The sequence below is a fragment of the Dasypus novemcinctus genome, chromosome 3, assembly GCF_030445035.2.
Source record: "Dasypus novemcinctus isolate mDasNov1 chromosome 3, mDasNov1.1.hap2, whole genome shotgun sequence".
Lineage (NCBI taxonomy): Eukaryota > Metazoa > Chordata > Mammalia > Cingulata > Dasypodidae > Dasypus > Dasypus novemcinctus.
The window spans coordinates 153,500,732-153,525,516 of NC_080675.1; the positions used below are offsets into that span (position 1 = coordinate 153,500,732).

The window sequence follows — 24,785 nt, forward strand, 5'->3', positions numbered from 1 at the left end:
GGGAGGATGGGATGCCTTCTGTGTCTGCCTAGTGGGGGTGAATTTCTCTAATTCGCACAAAGGCCGCATATGTGCTGGGCCTTGCAAAGTCTACCACACTTTCCCCACTGCTTCAATTCTGCCTGAAAAATCCTTCCACATTCTTCAAGTCCCAGTTCAAGTGCATCCTCCTCCCATAAACTGGCAGGGATAAATGTGAGTCCCCCGTGGGCACAGAGAATTATGCTTCTGTCCTTGTCCTGGTCATCCAGTTGTCCAGTTGTGGTTCTTGTCTGTTTCCCCATCTGGCCTAAGACGCTAGGACAGGGTGTGTTCCAGCTGTCCTCCCAGGTCCTCCAGAGAAGATGCGTAGGAAAAATCTACCCTGTGGGCAGGAAGAGACCAGAACCATTCTCCTGGCTGCCCAGCCTCTCTCCCAGCTGTGGTTGCAGAAGACAATTACAGAGGAATGTGAACCCTGCATGTTGTCAGTGAGCAGCCATGAGTGGCAATGACTGTGCATCTTCTATCTCCCCTAACCCAGGCTTTGGAGACACTGCCCTAAGAAAGTGACCTTAAATAGTGTACCCACATAGCCACAGCCCAAGGCTGGGACTCCAGAGATCAATGGCCCTTCTCCAGGAGGTCACAGGGAAGAGAGGATGGCTGGGCTCCATCTGGGCCTCATGAAGGCTGTCAGGCAATTGCTCTAGGGTTCAGCTCTGTCTCCTGATTAAAACCAGATCTGGGAGCTTGGAGTTTGGTGAAACTGGATAGCTGTCAGTGTAGGCAAAGGAAATGTAATGTGGGAGGGAGGTTGGCCGGCAGCCCAGCAGGGCTGGGGCTGGGCATAAGGCTGAGTCTTCCTTCTGAAAGGCCTCCAGGAGCTCCTGCCAGGTGGGGTGATGACAACTCAGAGACAGGAGCCCCATGGAGACCAGGGGAAATGTAACCACCTCTCTGTCACTTTCTTCCCCTTCTCTTCTCTTTCTCTGTCTCTTTCCTTCAGTGAAAAGATGTGGGTTCAATCCCAGGGCCAACTTTTAGTCACTTTAGGTAAGTTACTTAACCTCTCTGAGTCTCAGTTTTACCATCTGTAAAATGGAAGTGAAAATAGTACCTACTTGGTTGGTTTATTGTGATGAAGTAATATAACGGTTAAAGGGTGAAAAGTGCTAAGCATAGGGTCGGGAACATAGTAAGCCCTCATAAGATGTCAGGGGCTGATATGACTCCTCCCTCCCTCCCTCCTTTTCTGTGAGATGCCATTTGATACCATTAAACCATACACACATCTTCAATGATCAAAGTAGGAAAATACTTCAGGTCCCGCCTGATCAAATGGAAAGAGCATTAGCTCTGGAGTCAGACAGCCTGGGGTTCTAATCCCAGCTCTGTCACTTACAAACGGGGTGATTTGCTCAAAGGATGTAACCTCTCTGAAGCTGTGTCCACATCTGTAGAATAGGGATAATGACAATACCTGCCCTGCCCATGTCCGAGGGTTGCCATGCACCTCACACATGTAAAGAGGCATTGGAAAGCATAGAGAACCATAAACCTTGGTGAGCATTATTACATATGATTCCAATATTGTATTTTCCTTCTCACCGTCTTCTTTTCTCTTGCTTGGTTCTTCTCTTCCTTCTTCCAAATTCATGAGTCAAACAGAAAAGACCTTGAAGACCATCTACCAGTCAATCAGAACTACCTGAGAGCTCAAAGAAATTCAGATTCCTTGGCTCTAACCCAAATGTAAAGAATCAAAGTCTCTTTTGTTTAAATTAAAATTTGTTTAAATTACAGGAGTAATACATGCTCTTTATAAATGAATCCCAACAATACAGAAATACTAAGAGTAAAATGGTCACCGCTTAAAACTATGGTTTGGTGTGTCCTCCAGGCCTTTTTCTTCTACTGGGAAGAGCTAAGCTTATAGTTACTGTTTTTTCCATTAAACAAGCTCACCACTCACTTAAATAAAAACAATATAATTTGGACATTTTCCCACATCAGTACACATATGCCTACCTCATTGTGCTTGACAGCTGCAGAGAATTCCATGGTGTTGCTTATTGTGGTTGCCTTAACCATTTCCCTGTTGATAGAATTTGGGTTGAGCATATAAAGCTAACCCAGCTTTTGTCCGTATTTGGCAACCTCCACCTTGTACAGATAGGCAGTCAGGGGCCCAAGGAGGGGACATGAGCAGGCCAGAGTCACGGAGCAAGTTCCAGCACTACAACTTACAACTCAGGTCTGCTGGCATGCTCTTTGCACTGAACTATACCACCACATTTATTTTTTTTAAAGTGGTGAAGGAGGGGGCAGGGATTTAATAACTTTGTTTCTGAACCTATTCCTGATAATAGGGAAGAGAAAAAAAAGTCCACTAAGTTTGTTTTGTGTATTTCTGAGTACTGGATTTTCCCCAAACTTTCTCAGAGTTTTTCCTTTTCATTATATTCTACTACGTAACAGGTCATGACTCAATACATTTTTCCTACATATTGTTACTGAGGCCAAAATTTTTTATGCTAGAATTCTGAAATCCCTCTTCCCCTGAGTATAACTATTCTGAGAGTCCTTGGTGAAATTCCAATTTATAGACCCAACCCCCTTCAAACACCATAATTAATTAATTTTCCCCTCTTATAGAAACAAATGGAATTACAAAATTGTGACTGTCCTCTACTTTTTATTAAGTGAATTTTTTTCAAGTGCTGTAGGTAACTTTCCCAGAAAGATAAATTACCCAGTTGTAACAAGTATAATATGTAATGCTTGCAGAATCCTTGTGAGAACTTGCTCTTTATCCAGAAATTATGCTTGATATTCTTACTAAGGAATGGAACATTGTGCCCACCTCCAATGAGTCAACAGAGGTCTGATTGGAAGTGACCACTGCTGATCAAGTCACAGCTTCTGTGAAGCAGTTGCCTGTTTTTGCCCTCCATGTTTGGTACTGAGTTGCAGACAAATGTTTCCAAGTCTACTGCTCCCACACGTACCCCTTTCCCTCAAGGGGGTTGGTAAAAGTACTCAGACTTTTTAATAAAAAGGAAGAGATATCATCCACAGAGAGCAGAATAAGGGCTTAGTAATATTTGAATGTCATTTATCATTGTTTTGGGTAGAAGACAAAAGGAAGAAAGGACTATAGAGTTTTGTCTGTTACCTGCCTCTTGGTTCATAAAACTCTGGCTTGTATCTTAGAATCAAAAGTAGATTCCGGGAAGTGGACATGGCTCAACTGATAGAGCATCCATCTACCATGTGGAGGGTCCAGGGTTCAATCTCCAGGGCCTCCTGACCCATGTGGTAAACTGGCCCACGCACAGTGCTGTGGCATGCAAGGAGTGCCATGCCACGCAGGGGCGTCGCATTGTAGGGGAGCCCCACATGCGAGGAGTGTGCCTCACAAGGAGAGCCACCCCACGACAACAAAGTGCAGCCCGCCCAGGAGTGGTGCTGCACACACACAGAGCTGACACAACAAGATGACGCAACAAAAAAGAGACGCAGTTCCCCAGTGCTGCTGGATAATGCAAGTGGATGCAGAACACACAGCGAATGAACACAGAGAGCAGACAACCTGCGGGGGCGGGGGGGGGGGCAGGGGGCAGAGAGATATATAAAAAATAAATCTTTGGAAAAAAAAAAAAGTAGATTCCTCTCCTGGCACCCAGATTGTTGTTTCTAAATACTGTTTTTTCCTAAAAGGACTGGGCTTCTTAGAGAAATGGTTGATTCCAGTCGGGAGCAGAAAGCATATAAAATGAACGTGGAGTATCTGGTCATCTTAAAAGGCACAAAAGTTACTGAAAATTATTAGGATCCTGCCTCCCAAAAAACAAAAATCCTTTTGGAGAAGCTCTCACTGGCCAAAGATGGAACAATTTTAGCATAAATATGGATAGTAGTTGCAATGAATTGAAACACATCAAATATATTTCAATCCATAAATTTGTAATTACATTCACAAAATTTTTAAAAATGCATTGATCACTTTTGAAGGATGCCAGGAGAACCAATTTATTACTTTGAAAACTGGTAAATACAGGGAAAATATCAAGCATTTATTCTGTTTTTTCTCTATAAACTATACCTCATAGTAAACAAATAATAGATGAGGGGAAATATCTTTTTGAAGAAGGAATGATAGGTGTAGCTGTTTGATGTGATTTATGAATTCCAGAAATAGATATTGGATTATGTTTGTAAACTGGTCTGTACCTGGGGGTGATTAAATTATAATTAGGGCTTTGATTGGGCCATGTTAGTAGGGGGCAGGGACTCAAAGAGAAAACTACACAGCAGAGAAGAGAGTTGGAGTTTTGAGCTAGAGCCTGGGAAGTAAGCACACGGAGGAGAAGAGCAGCTGAGCCCAGAGAGAATTGAACCCTGGGAAGAGAGACAGAGCCAGTCACCTGATAGTCTACAGCTGGCCTTGTAGAGAAAACAGAGGAACTGAGCCCGGGAGAAATGAGCCCCAGGAAGAGAGGAACCCAGGAAGGCTGAACCCTGGCAGATGTCAGCAGCCATCTTGCTCCAACATGTGACAGTAAACTTTGGTGAGGGAAGTAACTTACACTTTATGGCCTGGTAACTGTAAGCTTCTACCCCAAATAAATACCCTTTATAAAAACCAAGAGGTTTTTGGTATTTTGCATCAGCACCCCTTTGGCTGAATAATACAATAGGATTAGAGTATCCCCAGTTTCAATCTCTAATGAAATCATGGATCTGGGCAATGATTGTCAATGATTGCTAACATCGCAGCAGGAGTTAAAACCAGATATGAGGACCCTCCTAAGGGAAGTACGGCACACCATCTATGTGGTATTCTTGCCAAAACAAAAAACAAAAAATGAATCTAAATCTAACTGACTTCTAGAGCTAAGTATCAATTTACAAGAAATACAGGGGACAGAAACGTGCTAAATGACACCACAGAAATGTAGTCAACAAAGTCCAGACTGGGAAACCTTATAGGGCGAACAACCAGTTTTTTCAACAAATTCAATTCACAAAATAAAACTAGTTGGGGGAGTGATTTATAGATTAAAAGAGACTTAAGAGTGATTGCTTAATGAACATGGAGAATTTTTATGGAATGATGAAGTTTCGGACTTAGAGTTGGTGGTTGCATAACATTGTGAATACACTAAATACACTCTAAATTGTAAATTGTATACTTTAAAATGGTTAGGAAAATGGATGTGGCTCAACCTTATAGGAGGTCCATGGTGCAATGCCCAGGGCCTCCTGGTGAGGGCAAGTTGGCCCATGCAGAGTGCCGGCCCATGTGGGAATGTCGCCCTGTGCAGGAGTACTTCCCTGTGTGGGAATGCCACCTAGCATGGGAAAGCCACCCCGCACAGGGTTGCTGGCCGATGCAGAGAGCTGGTGCAGCAAGATGATACAAAAAGAGACACAGAGGAGAGAGAATAAGAAGACATAGCAGAACAGGGAGTTGAGGCGGCGCAAGAGAGTAATTGCCTCTCCCACTCTGGAAGGTCCCAGGATGGGTTCCTGGAGCTGCCTCATGAGAATATAAGCAGACACAGAAGAATACCAGTGAATGGACACAGAGAGCAGACAATGGGGGGAATGGAGGGCGGGGGGAGGGAGAAATAAATAAAAAATAATAAATCTTTTTTTAAAAATGGCTAATTGTATCTATGTGAATTTCACATCAAGTTTAAAAAAAGACTTAGGAGATCTATCAACCAAGCACAGAATATGGATCTTATGTCAACCCTGACTTCAATAAACAGGTAAAAAATATTATGAGGTAGTCACAAAAATTTGAATAATGATAGGATATTTGGTGATATTATAGAGTTAATTTTTATTGTGTAATAATGGTATTGTAGTTGATGTTTTTTTAAAGGGAGTCCTAATCTTTTAGAGACACATACTACAATATTTACAGATGAAATCTTAAGATGGTTGGGATTTGCTTCAAAATAATCTAGGAATGGGTGTGGTATAGATGAAACAAGATTGGCCACAATGGTTTTTGAAGCTGTGTGGTTGGTTCATGGGGGTCCATTTTACTATTCTTTCTACTTTTATATATGCTTGAAATTTTCTATATTTAAAAAGCTTTTAAAAAGGGCATCTTGCAGAGCTGGTGTAACTCAGTGGTTGAGAACTTGCTTAGCATGTATGAGGTCCCAGGTTCAATGCCCAGAACCTCTTAAAAAAACAAAAACAAAAACAAAAAAAACAGGCATCTCAGTCCAGAGAAGGAATTTCTGATCTTGACAAGCATCTAAAATAGTGAATCTGGGCCTCCATCTCTTCACTGTTGCAGATACTAAACAGAAGAGGCACTGATAGTGTTGAGATAGGCACAACTGTCCATCCAATTTAAGAGTTTAATGTCAAGGGGGATTTCAAATCTACTCTGACCTGCATTTATCTGTCCTTTTGGAGACTTTGTGAAGATTAATTCTTCACCCAGGAGAAGCCTACATTTCTTTAATTATCTTAGAGCACAGTATTTGCTGGACATTGGGGAAGGCAGATAAAATGCAAGCAAGATCTGAGGACTTTTCTGACACTAGTGAACTGTTAAGAGTAATGGTGCCAAGAAGAAAGGAAGATCACTGCCTTACTCTCACAAAGGACACATGCTGCCGGAAGGGGGTGGGTGGGGTTAGGTTGGCTGTGTGAAGGCTGCATTTGCAGGCCTGCTTTGCCATACTTCCATTTCTACTATCCTTACCGTTGACTATAAAATGTTGGCTGTCATGGTAGTGAGAAGGGGCTGAAGTAAGAATGGGATTGAGAAATGCTGTAGTATGGATGAAGTCTTAACTTCCATTAAAAAATGTTGACATTATTTATTCTTTAATGTTGACATTATTTATTCTAGTTCTGTGGCACTGGTAGTCACTATGAAGATAAGACTTTTTAGGACTCTGAAAGCCAGACAGGCCTCCATTACCCTAGTGGATCAGTTAGGAATATTTTCAACTGCAAGTACAGAAGCACTGATAAGTGGCTTAAACAAATAGGGCTTTCTTTTCCTTCTTTTTTTCAATCTCATATCAATGCATCCAAAGAGAGGTAGTGGCTACACTGTCTCACTGACTCTGGGCTGACATCTCTGAAACTCTCTTGCTTTTTCCTGATGCTCTTAAAATGGCTGCAACAGCTCCAGACATCACAATCTTATACCATATTCAGAGGCAAGAAGTAGAGCATAAAAGTTTCTCTTCAGGCTCTCCTCTCTTACAGGAAGAAAAATATTTTCCAGAAATCCCTTAGCCAATGTCCCCTTGTATCTCACTGGCCAGAACTGGGTCACATGGCCAACTCTGGTTACAAAGCACTCTGGGAAAATAGGCATTGACTTTCCCAGTCTCTACTCTGGGAGGCAGGTAAGGGGAGGGTATTGGGAAAAACACTGGAGCAGACAACCATCCAGTCTGTTGCTTCCCAGTCTTCTTGTCAGTAGAGCAGAGTTTTCCAAACTATCCACACTTTCCTTTTAGATAGGGCTTAGAATCTCAGCTCCACCTCCCTTTTAGGTATTATATGTAATATGTATAGTGCATGCTATGCCCACCTGAGGGGTTGTTGGATGACACTTGCATTGGGTACCACTATTTCCTCCCCCGTGTCTGCCTTTCTTGGAGGACTTCCAGTCTGAAACACTTGGATCTCTTAGAATAATGTTGGCTCTCCATCAGTCAGATAATCAGCACATGTTTACAGAGAACCTTCCATATGCCAAGCCCTGTGGAGCTGCAGAGATGTGTAAGCAGTCATTCATGGCCTCAAGGACCCACGGACTGGTTGGCAGAATATGACAGAAACCTAGGAAATGTGGTATGACAACACAGGACCACAACGAAAGCCCTGTGTGCATGAGGCAGGCTGTAATTGTGTGCCTGGTGTGAGGGAGATGCCAAAGAGCTCTGACCTCTGAGGGCAGAGATAGAGAAGACACCCTAAAGGAGATGGGTCCTGGGACCTGAAGATATAAAAGATCAGAGAAGAGGGAGGAGTGGGATTGGGGTTTGGTGAGGTTCAGGAAGGAATCTATAAAGCTCCCAAAATTTTACATATGCTAACATTTAATCTCCAACCAACCAGGCCAAGTGGGTTATATTATCCTCATTTTACAGAGCAAGGCTCAAAGTGATCAAATAATTTACCCAAGGTTTTCTAGGCAGCTTGGGTGTGTTAGTAACCATACTTCATGGGTGCCCAGTTTGTTTTTCCTCTAGTCTTCTGCCAAGAGGCTGTGCCCCTGGCCAATCATTATGCCCCATTCCTCCCCTTCCCCGCACCCCACCACCCCGCGAGCTGTGATTGGGCCAGGGGTGGTCGTGTGACCACAATCAATTGCAAAAGGAAGTCTGGTGCTCCCTTTCCCTTCTGTCTTCAGGTCTAGGGCTGAAAATGGTTCCCAACATTGTCTGGGTGCCTCATCATCCTTTGCTGGTTCTTTTCTTCCAGCCCAAGCTTGTATAAATAATCCCTTAATGACAAACCCTCTTCAATTAACCCTTTTGAATATGTCCTTTCTTTCCTGCTGGGAACCGTGGCTAATATCAATTCAATTTAAAAATGACAACACTGTGAAGTCCAACACACACCTGGATCCAGTCTGAGCGAGCCCAGTCTGCAGACACTGATGTGTGCTGGAAACATGACACAGACAGCCCAGTGCTGGGGACAGGAGGGACACAATAAGCCCCTTGTTGAACAGAAGAGGCAATCCACAAAAGGGAACAGGCATGACATGCGCCCAACCACTTTAATGAATGATGATACCGTGCAAATGCCAAACTACAGAGCACCAGGGACACAAGAGGCACGGAGGCCTCGGGGTGAAACACTACAGCTTTGTCATGGGGAAAACAGGAGATCATCTAATGTTGAAGGAGGGAGGAGAGGTCCACTAGCAGCTCGGGCCAATGACATATTCCTTGGGGGACCCTGTGTCCCACCCCAAAGCTGTGGGGCAAGTCGGCTGCCTTCACTCCCGAACATAAATTCTTGTGCAGACCACGTCATCGGCGCCGAACGTCTGCAGAGGAGAAGAAAAGGAAAACCAATCAGTGCAGATGCCTGTGCAAAAAATGTTTAAAGCATATTGTTAATAAGGTCACTTACTGCCCTGTTAAAAACTCTTTGTAACCGACATTCAATTTCCTGTTCTATGTGCTCATGCTAAGCGCTAAGGTTTTAAAAAAATTTTTTCTTTGACCCCCTTCCTTAAGCTCCATGTTGGCAGAGAGGTAACTGGAGTATAGAATTATATGCAGTTTTCCTTTGCTTCTGGAACCTATGAATTGTGATATAAGAAATCATAGTTTCCTGCCTTTGGTTTTGAAATTAAACATAAAAGGAGGCAAAAGGCATATTGGATATTTCTGAAGTGATTCTGTAACTCTTCAAATGACTTCAACAGAGCCAGGGGCTTGGGCGGCTGGAGCCACAGGGTCCAGAGGAGACCGACCTGATGGGGTTACTTTGGGGAAGGAGTAGAACTGCCTTCCAACCTAAAATGTATAAGTAATACTTAAACCACCTGCAAAGCTCAGAAAATTACCTTTAGCTGCAAAAGCACAGCACTGGCATTCACACCTAGTCTACGACACACAAACTGGGTAAATGTGGGCAAATTTCTTCCTCTCTTGGCCTGCAGAGGAGTGGAGGGAGTTGAGGAGTGGGGTACAAGGGAACAAGATAAGCTCAGAGGCCCTCTCCAGCTAAATTCAATTATTATTATTATTTTTTCCTATGGGGAGGGTGGAGCTGAACATTTTACTAGAGGACGGAGGGCAGGCTTCATTCCATAGATGGAGGAGGACTTTTATTTTTCTGGCCCAGAAATGATACTGCCCATAAATAAGCTGTCTCAGCAATTCCAAAAACTAGCAATTACTCACAGGCTGCTCTCCTGGGTCTCTCACAAGCAGTTAGAACAAAGAGAGCAATACATATGTTAAAAAAACAAAACCAAAATACAGAATTTCTGCAGCCTGTAGACCTGATTTGGGTATGTTTCTTGGTAGATGTGCACTTTTCTCCTGGAAAGTCCCTACCTTTCAGATTCTCAAAATGACCTGAGACTCAAGAGCAGTTAAAAGCATTGGACTTAAGCTTGCAAGGCCTAGGCTCTTTAGGTTCTTACCCCCGAAGTCCTGAGTTGGTCATGAATGCTTCTCAGAGAATCTGCTAGGCTGTCATCCTACCACGTGCGTTTGGGGAACAGTCATTAGTGAATATCAAGTATGCAGATGGTCATCACCATTTCTTTTCAAACCAGACTGATACAGTTGTACCTGCTCTGGACACCTTTGCCATCCCCCCTCCTTCCCTGTTAGTGAGGAATGTAGAGACTCTTTGTGCTGGAGACTGGGAGAGGGGGACTGGCGCTGTAAATCTACCTCTTAGATGTCCAGAGCCCTCAGAACCATGATAGTTTTCCAGAACTCTGAGATCTACAGCTGTGGTGTAGTGATGGGATGCCAGAGTTTGGGGATTCAACTCTTTTATCCAGGCTGTTACTATTATAACTATCTGACACCTTATCCAGGCCAACAGACATCTTCATGATAGGAGAAGAAATTGCCACATTTCCATCCACATTTCAAATGGCCTTCTCAGCCTGCAAACTATTCATAGAGGCTGCCGAAAGAAACTACAGAATGTTCTAGAGTAGTCTGAAGGAGTATGCTTAGTTTTCAAAGGAAGCCTGGGGGAATTTACTGTTGGTGCTAGGTGAATTTATTTCAACTTATCTAGAATAATTTGCCTTGTTACATGGAGACAGCATCTCCCTAAGCATTGGATTTATTAATGACAATAACCCTTGAAACAAAAGCTCACATTTCAGATCCTTAATGCCAAGAATTAATGCTCCCTTTGAGGCTTATATATACATTTTCTGGGCCAGGGAAGGATGCTTGGGTGGAATTGTAGTGAAGGGAGGAGGAGTTGGGATTTGGAAGTGGCAGGTCCTCCTAGCAGAATTTGGCCCATGACTGTGGCTGCTTGTATACTACAGAGATTAATAAAATCACACACTTTCTCACAGAGCAAACAGATCCTACTTAACCCTTAGCTACACTCAAGAAGTCTAAACTCATCCCTCATTCCCCCTTTGCTGTCTCTGGTACCGGGGAGCCATATGTTCTTTTTGTTTTCTAAATTTCCATGTCTCAGCCTCAAATTGCTCTGCCAACCTCATCAAGTATTTTTCCCTGGAAAGAGCATTAACTAGGTTGCAAATTAAGCCTGTTCTTTCTCTCTGAAAGGAGAAATCGTGTTAAATCATCCCAGAGAAGGACAAGAGGTAGATGAGAACAAGCAGCCCCAGTTAAGGTTATAGAGACAGCTCAATTAAGGGTCTTTTTGCAGAATAAACATGCAGTTTCAGAGCTTGGAGGGACCTCATGGATCAGACTTTAGCTCAACCCTTAATTTTACAGCAGGGGGGGCAGGGCAGGGCCATGCCCAGGTCACATAGGGAGTTCTTTCCTACCACACCTTGACATTCCCAAGCACATTCAGCAATGGCATTAACTGAGATGGGTCAGGCAAGCAGAGAAACATTAACAAAATGCCTGATGGAGAACAAAGGGCATAATTTCCTGGTTACCCACTACAATTTCTCCCTTCTCTAAGTCTGTGGTTGCAAGGAAAACTTGGTCTGTTCTGTAACACGAAGGGAGAGTAATCGAAATGGTCCTCTCCTCCCAGACTTCCATCTCCCCCCATTCCTAAAAAGGATGGGGGCGAGGGTGTGATTAAATTACCAGGGATTCTAACTTGGCCTTTCTGGCAAGTTTTGTTTGGCCATGGATGTTTGAAAAAATTTAAATCTAAATACTTCTATGGTAGAGCTTGCATTCTCCAGTTCTAAAGGCCTTACCCCTCCACTTTGTGTTACCCTGACCCTTCCCAAATTAGCATTTGCCTGGGTCCCCGAAGTCCTCCGGCTTTGTAAATTGAGGGGGGGGGGGAGGAACAGGGAGTGTGTGTGGGGGGGTAAATTTTCTCTAAGGCACTGAATGGTAATATGCTAAAATTTCTGAAACCTTTCCCAGTCCCCAAAATGGGGAACCAAAAAGGAAAAAAAAATTCCTTCTGCAGTGTGAACCCTGGGATCTCACAAAGTCCAAGCAGTCTGAGCCTCACTGGAAGGGAGGTCTGCTTAAAGCAGGGGTCTTAACAAGGGATCTGTGAACTTAAATTGAAATTCAAAAGAACATTATTCTTGTGGGGACGTGTTGGTCCGGGTATGATATATTTATTAAATAATACACAGTATAGTACAGACTTAGTAAGGGGTCCGTGGTTTTCACCTGACTGGCAAAGGGGTCCACAGAACAAAAAAGGTTGAGAACCCCTGGCTTAAAGCAAGTCACTACCAGGACATACTCCAGCTTGTCTCTAGACCCTTCTCTGCCCTTCTGAGCCTTCCCTCTCTAATGCCATTAACAATAATTTCTGCTGACTTAAACTGTCATCTCAGGCTTTCTGGTCAGATTTTAACCCAGAGCAAACGCTATTTCTCCCCGAATGGGCGAGGAAGGACCTGCCACACCGTGGGCATCATCCGGGGAACGGGCGGCTTGTTTCCAGATCAAAGGGCTCTCACCAGGATGAGTTCGTCATTGGCCAGCTCACGGGTCCAGTAGGTTTTGGGGCCGTCCCCCTCGAGGAGAGTTTGTGTGCAGTGGATCTTGTTCTCATTCTCCCAAGTGGCTAAACTCTGTGGGCAGGAAAACCATTAGTGACATTAATTACAGTCACCACAGCGGGAGCAGAGACAACAATGAGGACCCAGAGAATAACTGCTGTGCAGAGAATCAACACATGGTCCCTATCAGCAGGGTACAGAATCTTCTCTGCTGAGCCTTATAAAATCCAAATCCAGAGCACTGGTCACAGATTTTACAGGTTATAAATATACCTTGTATAAACACACACACATTCTCCAAAGCAGTAAAGCCTTAGGCATGGTTTACACCTCTAGGAATAAAATTTAAAGGGCACAATGGTTCGTATTTAAATCAAAATGGACTGCACCTTCGAGTGATTTGGATTTTAAAGGCAAAGAACTTCCCATTAGAACCACACATTTTAGAACAGTTGACACCATGTTTATAACCACATCCAGTTGGCAGATCAGGAGTGCTCTTCCCTGCATGGATTTTGGGAAAACGCCTTCCTTTCTGTTTGCCCTCATCAGACATTGCTCTGATAAACCTGGGTGTCTTTGGCTCTGAGGATAAAAATGCTGCCGCTTTCCAGGTTATATTCTTCCAGGGGGAAAAAATATCAATCCAGTCCAAAGGGTTTTCATGTTGGTAGTTGTGGGAGACAGAAGGGATTTCCTACAGGTTTCTGCAGTGTCTGTAAAGCCCTGTATAGCTAGCTGGCCTGCTTATGCCCAATAACGAATGTGGACATGGGAGATGTCCACTATGCAGGGTGTTGGGGTGGCTAAATACAGCCTTACTCTCCCAGCTATCCCGTGAAACTTTGCTTTTTTATAAGCGTTGCCCTCCTTGGCAGTAGTCACTGTTGGACATCTTCAAATTAAGACCCGCCTGTTGCCAAGTCTTCTCCCTTAGACTTCCAGCCCTCTGCTCTCACCATTCAGTCCTGCTCTTCTATTTTTGCAAATTGGCTATGCCAAATCTGGGGGGGATGGGGGGGGGTTGGGGAACGACACATGACAAATATTGCTGCACGGGTCATCATGCTCTTGGGGGCTTTGTCTCTGAATCCCTCTTCCAAGCCCAGGGTCCTCAAAAATTCCAAGTCCGTAGATCAGACAGGCACCACTCAGGAAAGGTGAGAGAAACAATTTCACACTCTCTGGAATGCTATTACTTTTTTTTTAAGTATTGAGGAAATGGAAGGAGACATTCTGTCACTTTTCAAATAGGTGGTAGCAGAAGCGATTATTTTTCCATCTGTCCTAAAAATACAGGAGCAATCAACCCTCCAGCCTATTCCAGGGCTCCACCAAACCCAATTCTTGCCCATGCCAAAAAAGGAACGTACAAACCCCTTGTTTCAGTCCACTCACTCATTCCTGGGGCCGATGTTCAGATAAATACAAAACTCTTGCCATTAAGGACTAAGAGACAGGGCTTGGTCCATTTCCCCGGGCAGAATCTCCCTAGATTTTGGAAGGATTTCGGCGTTCCTTTAGGAACAAGGCAGAGGGCGGGCGGCGAGAGGCTTCCGGGGCCTTGGGGACTGCTGAAACTGGATCCAAAGAGTTCCCCGGAGGCCCGGGAACCTGGGAGTCGGGACTCGGGAACTTTCCTCCACCTGCGACAGGAAACTCGGCAGCTGCGTGGTCCGGGAACCCCGCGGCCGCTCCAACCTCCTTCTCCCGCGGAGGACGCCACAAAGTGCTGCACAAGCCCGGCCTGGGAATGCGGTGCAACCCGAAGCCCGCGCTTTGAGCTCAGCTGCTAGAACCTCGGGAGACGGCTTAGGGATAGGGCTGGAAAGGAAAGGGGGGCAAGGCTTTCTCCCGAGCCCAGGGCAACCCGGTAGCACAAACCCTCTCTGCAGCAGCCCATGCACACGCCCTGCAAGGGAAGCGTATTACAGGCTGCAAAGGAAGACTTACAGGTTTGCCCAGCTGCAGCAGAGGCGCAGGGGATGCAGCCGGCAGTGGGCAGGGAGCGGGGACCCGGGAAACCCGCCCGAGCTCTGGGGTCTCACCCTGCACTTGCGTCCATCCACTGTTTCCTCCTCGAAGCCTTCTCCGACCTTGAAGTTGATCTCGGTGGTGCGCACCGTGGTGGACGTCTTTATGTAGAATTGATCCCCGTCCTGGCGGATCTCGACGTGCGGCTTGGACGCAGCCGCCACCGCCACCTTCCTCAGCATGGCGTTCACACCTGCGCCGAACAGGCGGGTGCGCCGCGGGCTCGGGTTACAGGGCTTCGCCGCCCGCCCGTTGCACCTGCACGGACCTTCGCAAACCCTCTGACCATAGATAAGGACCTTAAATTTGACCACCTCTTCCCCCCTGCCCTCATCCTGGTTTTCAAGATGAGAACTGAAGCCCGGACAAATTAAGTAGCTTTCCCTGACTGAGTTAGTGCAGGGTCTGGTCTCAAACCGATTCCCAAAATTTGATGTCTTCGACCCTCCTTAGACTCTGGTCATCTCTCCTCACAGTGATCCATCACGAGATAAAGGCCGAACCGTCGGGAAAGGCACCCAGCATCCAGCAAACATTTGCTCGCTGGACGCGTGGGTCCCGGGATCCACTCGTCTCTCCAAGACAAGATGAGCCTAAGAGGTCGCCCTCAACTATCGCCCGAGGGCTCCCTCCTACCTGGGGCTGATCCGCAACGCCACCCGCTCCCGGCCGCGGCGCCGGGTCTTACCCAGTGCCTTGAGAAGCTCGTCGAAATTCTCACTGCTGCGCATCTTCCAGGTGCCGGCAAAGTTGGGCATGGTGGTGGCGGCAGCGGAAAGGCGGGCGGCAGGGACCGACAGCTGCAGTGCAGCGGGTACACTCCGAGCTGCAAGGCGGAGACTGGCGCTCTGCGCCCAGCCCCGCTCGCCTCAAGTCACCAGGCGAGCAACCCCCCTTCCCGCCCCTGCCCGGCCCCGCCCCGCCGGCCCCGCCCCCCGCGGCCCCTACCCAGTGTGAGCCCAGCTCCCCGCCCGACTGTGCCCCCATCCCGCCTCTCACTCTCCAGACTCCCAAGGTGCAAGCTGGCATCCACCCACTCCCCTACAACCGGACAGCGGGGGGCGCCCTGCCCGTGAGCCCCCTACAGCTTGCATTAAAGTGGGTGGTGGGAGAGACTTAGATAAGATTGGCCAGGAGTGGATAACTTGAAACTGGTGAATATATATTGAAAATATCAATAAAAAGTTAAAAGTAAGTGGGCACTGGGGGCCATCAGGGGACGGGAGCCGTTCTCTCCCCACACTAGTCGTGTTATCTGGGTGTGCCCCACAGGATCCTTCTTCTCCCTGTCCGAGATCCTATTCTGCCTCCCGCTACACACCCCAGGACCAACGGGAGCGAGTGGCGGGAAAGTCCCAAGCCCCGCCAGCACTGTCCTGGGCACTGCTGCACCGGAACGCAGGCCAGGATCGCGCGAGATTGTGTGTCCTCAGTCGTGGTGGAAGGGCAACAGGGGGCCCAGGCCGCCTCCTCTTTGTCGGTAGCTCTGGACAGACTGCCGGTCTGAGGGATGGACCTCTAGGACCCAGGGCAGGTGCAGTCTGCTGTGCAGAGAAGTGGGACTTGGCATTCTGTGGTCAGGCTGGGAGGCCCAAGTAGAGGAAGCCTCTTCTTTCTTTGCTCCCAAATATGCACTACCTCGAGACTTCCTCAGTGAATCCTCCAAGGGAATACAAACCTTCCACTGGGCTCTTACACCTCTTCACAGTAGACCTCTTCCAGCCTCTTTCCACTATTCCACCATCGTTATGCTTCAGCCAAACTGCACAAGGCAGGATTCTACAACCAGTCATGCGTGTTCTCAGGTCTAAGCCTTTACCCATGCTGTGCCCTTCCTTGGAATGCGCTTTTCATCCTCAGGTTAATAAGATCTTTCCCATTCATCAAGACCCATCTTTATGCCATCTCTTATGTGAAATTCATTTTCCTAATCAACTGTGATTATTCTTTTCTGAGCCCACAGTATCCTTGTTTGGTTCTGCTCTTGCTCAGGTCTGAAAGGGAACCCCTGGAGGGCGGTGATTGAGTCCTTATCAACAGGGTCCTCTCTTCCTCAGGCTCAGCCAGGTGGGGCTCAATAATTACACATTGATTTGAGAAGGAGCCCAGGGGAAGTGTGTGGGATGAAGGCCCCTGGAGGGGCCCCCCGGCAATCTGTGCTGAGTGCTCCCTGATTGGGCCCTGGATTTCTGGAGGGGGCTGGGGCTGGCCTCCTGCCCTGAGGCCCAGAGGAGCTGTTTAAGAAAGCAGCTGAGGGAGAAGAGAGGAAGAAGCTGGGAAGGGGTGTGGGTGGAGCCTGCTTTATGGATGTGCAACCTGTGCAATCCCACAGGGCGGGTTCTTCAAGGGATCTGGTGGTTGCTTCAGTCCTCTGCTGTTGCCGTCTTGAAATTCTTAATGATTCTTTAACTAGGGACCTTGTTTTTCATTTTGCACTGGTATCTACAAATTAAGTACTAGATCTGTGTGTGTGTGTGTGTGGTTGTTTGGGGCGGGAAGGGGTTAGTGGTCAGAAGATGGGAACTACAAAGAATCAAACCCACTTCACAGAGGGGCTGTTGTCTCTACAGTGAGGATCAAAGCAGGGGTCCTATCCAGCTAGTGAAAGCCTCTGCCTGCTCCTCTGCCCCCCAGTCCAACAATTTACCTCCCCAACAAGGGGTCCCACTTGGGCTTCAGTCATCTTAAGGCAAAGGTTGGGGAAGGGCAGGGCAGAGAGCTGAAGGACAGCGGTCGGGAGGCAGTACCACAGTTTAGGCCAGGGAAAACCCATGAGGATCACAGGGGGCTATGCACAAGGCATGAAGGAGACTGGCAGGTCTTCCAGCAAAGGCACTATGTGGGCCACGGGCGTAGGAGTGAACGAGGGAGGTACAGGAGAGGGAGTGATGGTAAAGGACTAGAGAGGATGGGCAATGGGGTAATGGGGCGAGATAGATTCAGGTTCTATCTTGAGAGTTCACTGTTTAACTGGGGGAGAAACCTAGAAAATCTGTGATCACAACGTGGGCTAATAGTGTCTGAAAGGCAGGCATTTTGCCCAGCCTTGTTTTAGCCATAAGAGTGGGTCTGGATGGGCTAAAGGAGTGGAGGAATACCCTCAGAAAAACAAAGACAGGATTTGTAAAACAGGACTGTGTATTTGGGGGACCATATGTCCTTCAGGATGGCTGGAGTGCATAGTCTGAAGAGGAGAAGGCAGGGGATGAGACCGAGGAAGTGAGCAGAAGTCACTCCACCAAGGGCAAAGGCCTGTGTAGGGGATTTGTCCTGAGGGCAAGGGTTGGGGTAGGCACACAGAAGAGTTTGAAGCAGACATCAGCCTTGGGCCCATTGCATTGTGTTTGAAGCTGCCACTGCTGCAGTGTGAAGAATGGACTGGAGGAGAGAAATTCATGGCCAGGGAGCACTGGGAGGAGGCTGTTGCCTTGGCTAGGGGAACAGTGGTGATGTTGGCAGTGGAGATGGGGAGAAGGGGATGGGCTAGAAACAGTAGTTCCTTAATACCTATCTGGGATTCGGGCCAGGCATCACAGAGACCTGGGGGACCTTTTCTAGAAATTCAGATTCCCAGGCCTCAGCCCTGGAGATTTGGATTCAGGAAGTCAGGATTATGGCCCAGAAAAATGGAAAATTTGGAACATTTGGAAAGTTTTCCAGGTAATTCTCATTTATAGGCTGAAGGCAGAGACTAAAAGAAAGATAAAGGGTGCAGGAGAAAGAGGAGATGGACAAAGGTGGGAGAGGTGGGAGAGAAAGAGACCCAGAGCCCTGGTGGAGGTATCTGCCTTGACCAGAGGCAGGAGGTAAGGGAAGGAGAAGTTAAGGGAGTCCCCGGGTTATGTAGGAGTAAGAGACGGGGTCTTCTGCAGAGAATGAGGGGAAGGTTCTGAGGTAAACTATGGTTAGAGCTTGGAAGAGCACCTTCTGGGAATGGAAGAGGTGACATGGGATGCACAGAAAGGATGACAGGCACCCCCACAGGGCCCCCGGGAAGTCAGACTCCCGCCATTACAGTGGAATATGCTTTTCTCCAGCAGCTTGCAGACACCAAAGTATAGGGAACAAAATGATGGCTGTATGAACGGATGCTGAGAGATGGAGAACAGGACCAGATGGTTAAAGAACTGAGAGTGGTGGTAAGAAAGGGACGTAGTGAAGGACGAGGGGGTCTGGACAGGAGAGTGAAGGAAGAAGCCAGGGTGGAGCTTAGTAGGTGGGGAGAAAACAGAGAGACTCGCAGACCTGGAGGTCCCTGCATGCTGGGAAGCTGGTGGGATAGTGCACACGGTCAGCGATTAGGATGGTGGTGAAGCTATCTTTAGGATGCACTTGTGTATTATGAGTCTTGAAGAGGGGTATTTGGTGTGTAGCATTTCACAAAATTATTCAACCCTACATCTGTGATCTGTAGAGTATCCTATGGGACTGCTGTTCTACAGAACCCACTTGCATAACCCCACCAAAAGCTCAGGCAGAGCCATGAAAGGTTGTTTGTTTGCTTTTTTAAAAACATGCATTTTATTTTTTATTAGATGCTGCCAAAATTTTCTTCCAAAAAGACTGTACTTATTGTGTCATTGTACATATATGAGGGTATGCATTTTCTCATTCCTTTTGCCAACCCTGAAAGTTATCCATCTACCTACCCATATTACCTCTCTTTCCCTCCTCTCTCCTCTCCCTCTCAACAAACCTTGAAAGGTATTAAGGAGAAAAGTGACCTGGTCAGATTGCATTTTAAAAAGAACCATCTCTGTATGGGATGAACTGAAAAAGATTAAGAGCTGAGGCATTGAAACCAACAAGGAGTTCACTGCAATGGTTCAGCCAAGAGATAAATAGGGTTTAAGCTTAAAGAGGTACTGGATTTGAGAACTATTTAGAAAGTAAAATCAGTAGGATGCAGTGACTGACTGGATGTTGGAGGAAAAGGAGAAATATGTGTGTTTGGGCTTCTAGCTTGGAGGTGGCATGGAAGCCGAGGCCACCAACCTGCATAGCGGTAGACATAATTTCATAGGAAGGATGCTCAGCTCCCCTTTGGACATAATAGCTTTGAGGTTCATGGGGACATACATGGGGAACTATTTAGAGTGTGAAATGCAGTAAAATAACAGGAGGCAGCATTCTGGAAGGACTCTAGGAGTCAGTGGGAGTCAGTTTGCCATAGTACAGGGGCTCCAGGGACAGAGAGAGAGGCCGGTTTGGGATGAAGATGTGGGAGAATGTGGATCACTGCAATGTCTGTATTTAAGGGGTAGGGGAACTTTAGGTTTCAGAGTGGAGCTTGGATGGGAAAGTAGAAGGCAAATCATAGGCCTGAGTTCCAAATGGAATTCTGGTGGCACAGAACTTGGAAGCTTGACAGTGCCCTCATGGGGTGGGGAGGTGGTGGGCAAGAGGATGGGCGGTCAGACTTTCCTCAGCCAACTGACACTGGCATGTAGGGAGAAGAGGCTCCTTGGCTGAACACAGCTACACAATTGTCAGTTAATATTAAATTTGTGAGATTCTAGCACATTCCCAGAGTGCCTTGTGTGTGGTGCACACTCACCTACACATGCACTTACACTCAGAGTCCCCTTATTGTTTTGGCTGGAAAAGATGATCTTTGAATCTCTGGAGCACTCAACATTTTTGTGCTGTGTGCCAGTCACAGGGCTGAAGTGCTCAAGGTTTGGGGGTGCAAGGGCATGGCCCAGGAACTCACAGGCTGGTAGGGAAAACAGATGTACCAAGATAAAGTTTGGGACAATGAGGTAGGTGCTATGAAGGAGGCAAGGGGAAGAAATTTGAGAGCCTGAGGAGGGCTTCTAACTTCTAGGGAGTCCAAAGAGCTTCCCAGAGAAGATGGCATTAAGCCAGTGGGGCTCTGAAGGGTTAACAGGATTTCAACAGGCAGACTTGGGGAAATAGCCGTGGGGGGAAAACAGGGCTGAGCTGGGTTCTGAGGCCCTTACAGCTCCAAAGTGGGGCAAATCTGCAAGGAGCTCTCTGTAGAAGAGGCTCCTCTTTGAGCCAAGTGGCGTAATCTTAGGATTCAGGGATCCCAGAGTCTAGGCCATGCCCTCCCCCCCCAAAACACACACACACACAAAGGCCTCCTCAGCTGGCTGCAATTGTTATGGGGTATGGCCAACTCATGGTATTTCCTCTCCTGATCTAGATTTCTCAGGGGCAAGGAGCTTGGACCTGGGCCCTCTCTCCAAAACCCCTTTGTTCTCTGACTAGCAGCCTTGACTTTGGCTCCTGTCTTCACAGACCCTGTTGCCTGCTTCTCCCTGGCCACTGACTTGTGTCTGTTCTGAGCATTTCTGCTGAGCTTTGCAAATTTTGCTTGGAAGCATGTCGGAGCCTCAGCCCCCCAGGGGCCCTCTGGCCTGGCCCCCATGCCCTTAGGCAGGCCAAATTCATGCAGGAAGAATGGGGGTCAGAGTTCAATCCCTGAAAGCTAGGGACTGGGAAGAGGGTCCCAGCAGGGGTCTTCAGGGCAGCTTTGAGTAGCAGAGACTGAGGCCACTATACCCTGGACAATCCAGGCGTCAGCAGAACAGGACAAAGAGGAGCTGGGCTCCTGGGGAAGAATGGGGTTGGGTCATACTTGCCCTGCTGAGTGGGTTTCTTCTAGGTTAATGGAGTGGAAGGAGCCCTGGACTAGGAGTCAGAAGGCAGACAGCATCAGAGCTGAAGTGGTCCTGGAGCTCACAGAGTCCTATAATAGAATAAATGCAAATAGGTAGCATTTAGTGAGCTTTTACTATGTGCCAGGCACAGTAGTGTTTCTTGGGTGTTCATTCACGCCTTCTTTACCACTCTCCTATGAGGAAGGTTTAAGCATGGATGAGGAAACAGAAGCACAAGAGATGCGGTGCCACACCCAGTCTCTAAAGTGCGAGTAAGAAACAGAGCTAGAGGTGAACCCTGGTGGGCTGGCCCCAGATCCATGCTCTTCCCATCCCTCTCTGCTGGCTTCTGGTACAGATGAGGACCTAGAGGTCCCAGGGGGTGCCTGGCCCCAGCTCACACAGTGGGCAGGGTGTGTCCTCACCTCCTGCCTGCCAGGCCCAGGGATGCTGGGCTCATAGGAGATCTCTGGACCCTGGGATGTCTGATCGTTGGAACACTGCAGCCAAGGCAGCCTGAATCTAGAGCTAGGAGCACAAGGCATGGCAGGTCCGTACCTCTATCGACCTGGGCTTTCATCCTGGATCTCCACAGAGCTTGGAGCAAGTCACAGCCACAGGGAGCCTCAGTTGCCTCCCCTGTGAAGGGAAAATGAAAATGTCAATTCTGCCGGCCTCAGAAGGTGAAAGGAATTAACAAATGTGAGAACAGACAAAGGACGGTACAGCTGTTGGCCATCAGGATCTTTGCTCAGCTCACCCCTGGCCTGTCTACCAGCTCAAATGGGAGCTCTGGCTTCTACCTTTGAGTGATTGGTTCACTCATTCACCAGATATTAATGGAGCACTTACTACTCATTTACTAAAGTACTATGCTAAATAATTTGCACCCATCATTTCATGTAATCCTTAAAATAACCCCAAGGGGTTTGTATTGTTATTATATCCATTTTATAGATTTAGAAATCAAGACTCAGAGGTGAAATGACTTGTCCAAGGTCACAAAGGAGTACTAGGCAGAGCCAGGATTTGAATCCATGATCATCTCAATCCAAGGCCTGAGCCTCCTGAGAGCTGATAAATGAGGCTGGTTCCCAACCTCCAGGATAACAGTGGGGGGAAAGAGGGAAAACAGCAGTAAACAAGCCCTACTAGTCGTCTTATGCAGGCACAATGACATAGGAGCTTTCTGAGAAGTTTAGGAGCGGGAAGGAGGGAATGACTGTGCTGGGGACAGTCCAGGAAGGCTTCAGAGAAGGAGCAACCCTTAAGCCAAAGCTTTAAGACTTAGAGTTTGCCAGGTACACATTTAAGACAGAGAAAAGAGCAAGAATACAGATCTGACGTCTTGAACATCAGGGGGATGTAAGCAACTGAGGTTGTCCAGATCCTAGTGTGCAGTGGGAGAGTGGCCTGAGGGCTGAGAACCAGCCTGTAGGGCAGCAGGGAGGGCCCTGAGAGTGGTCACACCTGCTGGAGGGAGCTGCAGCCTGCCACCAGGCATTACTGCTACTGGGCATGGAAGGTGGGCAGCCCAAGAGCAGATACTGCCCGCAGATGCACTGTACAAGGTGCACACCATGTTTCTTTAAAATGGAACAAACGGGGAAGCGGACTTGGCCCAGTGGTTAGGGCGTCCGCTACCACATGGGAGGTCCGCGGTTCAAACCCCGGGCCTCCTTGACCCTGTGGAGCTGGCCTATGTGCAGTGCTGATGCGAGCAAGGAGTGCTGTGCCACGCAGGGGTGTCCCCTGCATAGGGGAGCCCCACGCACAAGGAGTGCACCCCATAAGGAGAGCCGCCCAGTGCGAAAGAAAATGCAGCCTGCCCAGGAATGGCGCTGCACACATGGAGAGCTGACACAACAAGATGACACAACAAAAAGAAACACAGATTCCCAGGCGGTTCACAACAACAAAAGCAGACAAAGAAGTAGATGGAACAATAGACACAGAGAACAGACAACCAGGGCGGTGGGGGGGGGGGTGGGGGTTGGGGGGAAGGGGAGAGAAATAAGTAAATAAATAAACCTTTAAAAAAAAAAAAAAGGAATAAACGGTCGACATTTAAAAATAAGATTTTACTTTAAACCCAGATTCCTGGCTTATCTTAAAAATTCAAATGATCTGGCAACAGAGGCGACCTTCCTGTATAGCACCCCTCAGCAAGTCAGGTGTGAGTGCTAGGTGGGGCACTCCCTCTGAGCCTCCTCCCCACACCTCATGCTCCCTGTGCCCTTTGCCTCATTTCCCACCCTTTCCTGGACCCTGTGGGAGTTGTTGGTGGAGACTCTGCCTTGTTGCCCTGCATGTCCACCCACGGTAATGCAGAGGTCTCAGAGGCTGCCCCAGTGTAACCCGGTTCACTTAGGAGCTGCAGAAGAGATGGAAGTACCTAGTGGCTCTGGTTGGCGGGCTGGCAGCAGGTCTCTACCTTGGTGGCTGGGTCTGAAACTGGAAAAACACAATCAATCCTTGGAAAAAAGGGAATAAGCACTGTAGATTATCTGAGCTAGAAGGGATGTCCTGATTGACTGGGCCTTGTGCTTGGTGGACCAACTGTAGACTCTGAGGCCCCACCCCAGGCCTGCTGCAGTTTAACAAGATCCCCAGATGATTTGTATCACATTAAAGTTTGAGTGGCCCTGGTTCTTAAACTTGATTACACATTGGAATAACCTGGGGAGTTTTAAAAATTGTTACTGTAGGGTCACCCCTCCCCCACTCCACGGTGCTAAAGCAGTTAGTCTAGGGTGTGGCCTGGGCATCAGAATTTAAGAAGCTCCAAGGGTGAGTGTAATGCACAGACAAATTTGGGAACTGTCAGTCCTCTAAGTATTTACATGACCCCCCCTTTTCTAGCAAGAAGCAAAACAAGAGCTGGGAGCAGGATGACCAGGCAGAGCCCCCCAAAGACCCAGGCTATGGTGAAAAGCATGGCCAGAATCCCATTCAGATGAGTCTGAGAAAGTCTCTAGTCCTTTGAACTGTGGCATTTTAGTGCTGGAGGGGACTTGGAGCTTGTGCCTAAAGTCCAAAGACGCTAAGTGGCTTACCAAAGACTCCATGACTATTCTTGGTAGAACCAGACTAGTGGGTGGGTGGGTGTCTGGGTCTCCCTCTGGAATACTTTGTTGCTCAAAATCTGTGGTCTGTCCTGTGGGGCGTGAAAACCCTAGCCCTTATGTGTCATTTGGAGGGGTCATGGTCTGAAACAGCTGGGTTGACATTGGGTCCCTGTTGTAAAATTGAAGATGATTCTGATGAACTTAGGGAAAGGCAAAAAGCTGCATCTAACTCAGAGGCCCAGATGATTCTAGCAAAGGCCAACAGAACCCATTCCTTCTAGGAAACCAGCAAGGGTCGTGAGAAGCGGTCTAGGTGGGACCCTGTTCCCGTGTTTGCTAATCCTCCCCCTGTGCTGCAGACATTAGCCAACGTGACCCTTTGCTGGGGCTTTACCCTTCGGG

The 24,785-nt window shown here is 47.5% G+C and overlaps 1 protein-coding gene across 1 annotated transcript; it reads right to left on the reverse strand.

Annotated features, from left to right (window-relative positions):
- Positions 1 to 8,731: 8,731 nt before the first annotated feature.
- Positions 8,732 to 15,546, reverse strand: CRABP1 (cellular retinoic acid binding protein 1). The gene is made up of 4 exons (XM_004480387.4): positions 15,378 to 15,546; positions 14,704 to 14,882; positions 12,614 to 12,727; positions 8,732 to 9,031 (listed from the first exon to the last, which is right to left on the reverse strand). The coding sequence occupies exons 1-4, from the start codon at positions 15,445 to 15,447 to the stop codon at positions 8,981 to 8,983; spliced, it is 414 nt and encodes a 137-aa protein (XP_004480444.1). The 5' UTR covers positions 15,448 to 15,546; the 3' UTR covers positions 8,732 to 8,980.
- Between the last annotated feature and the right edge of the window lie 9,239 nt (positions 15,547 to 24,785).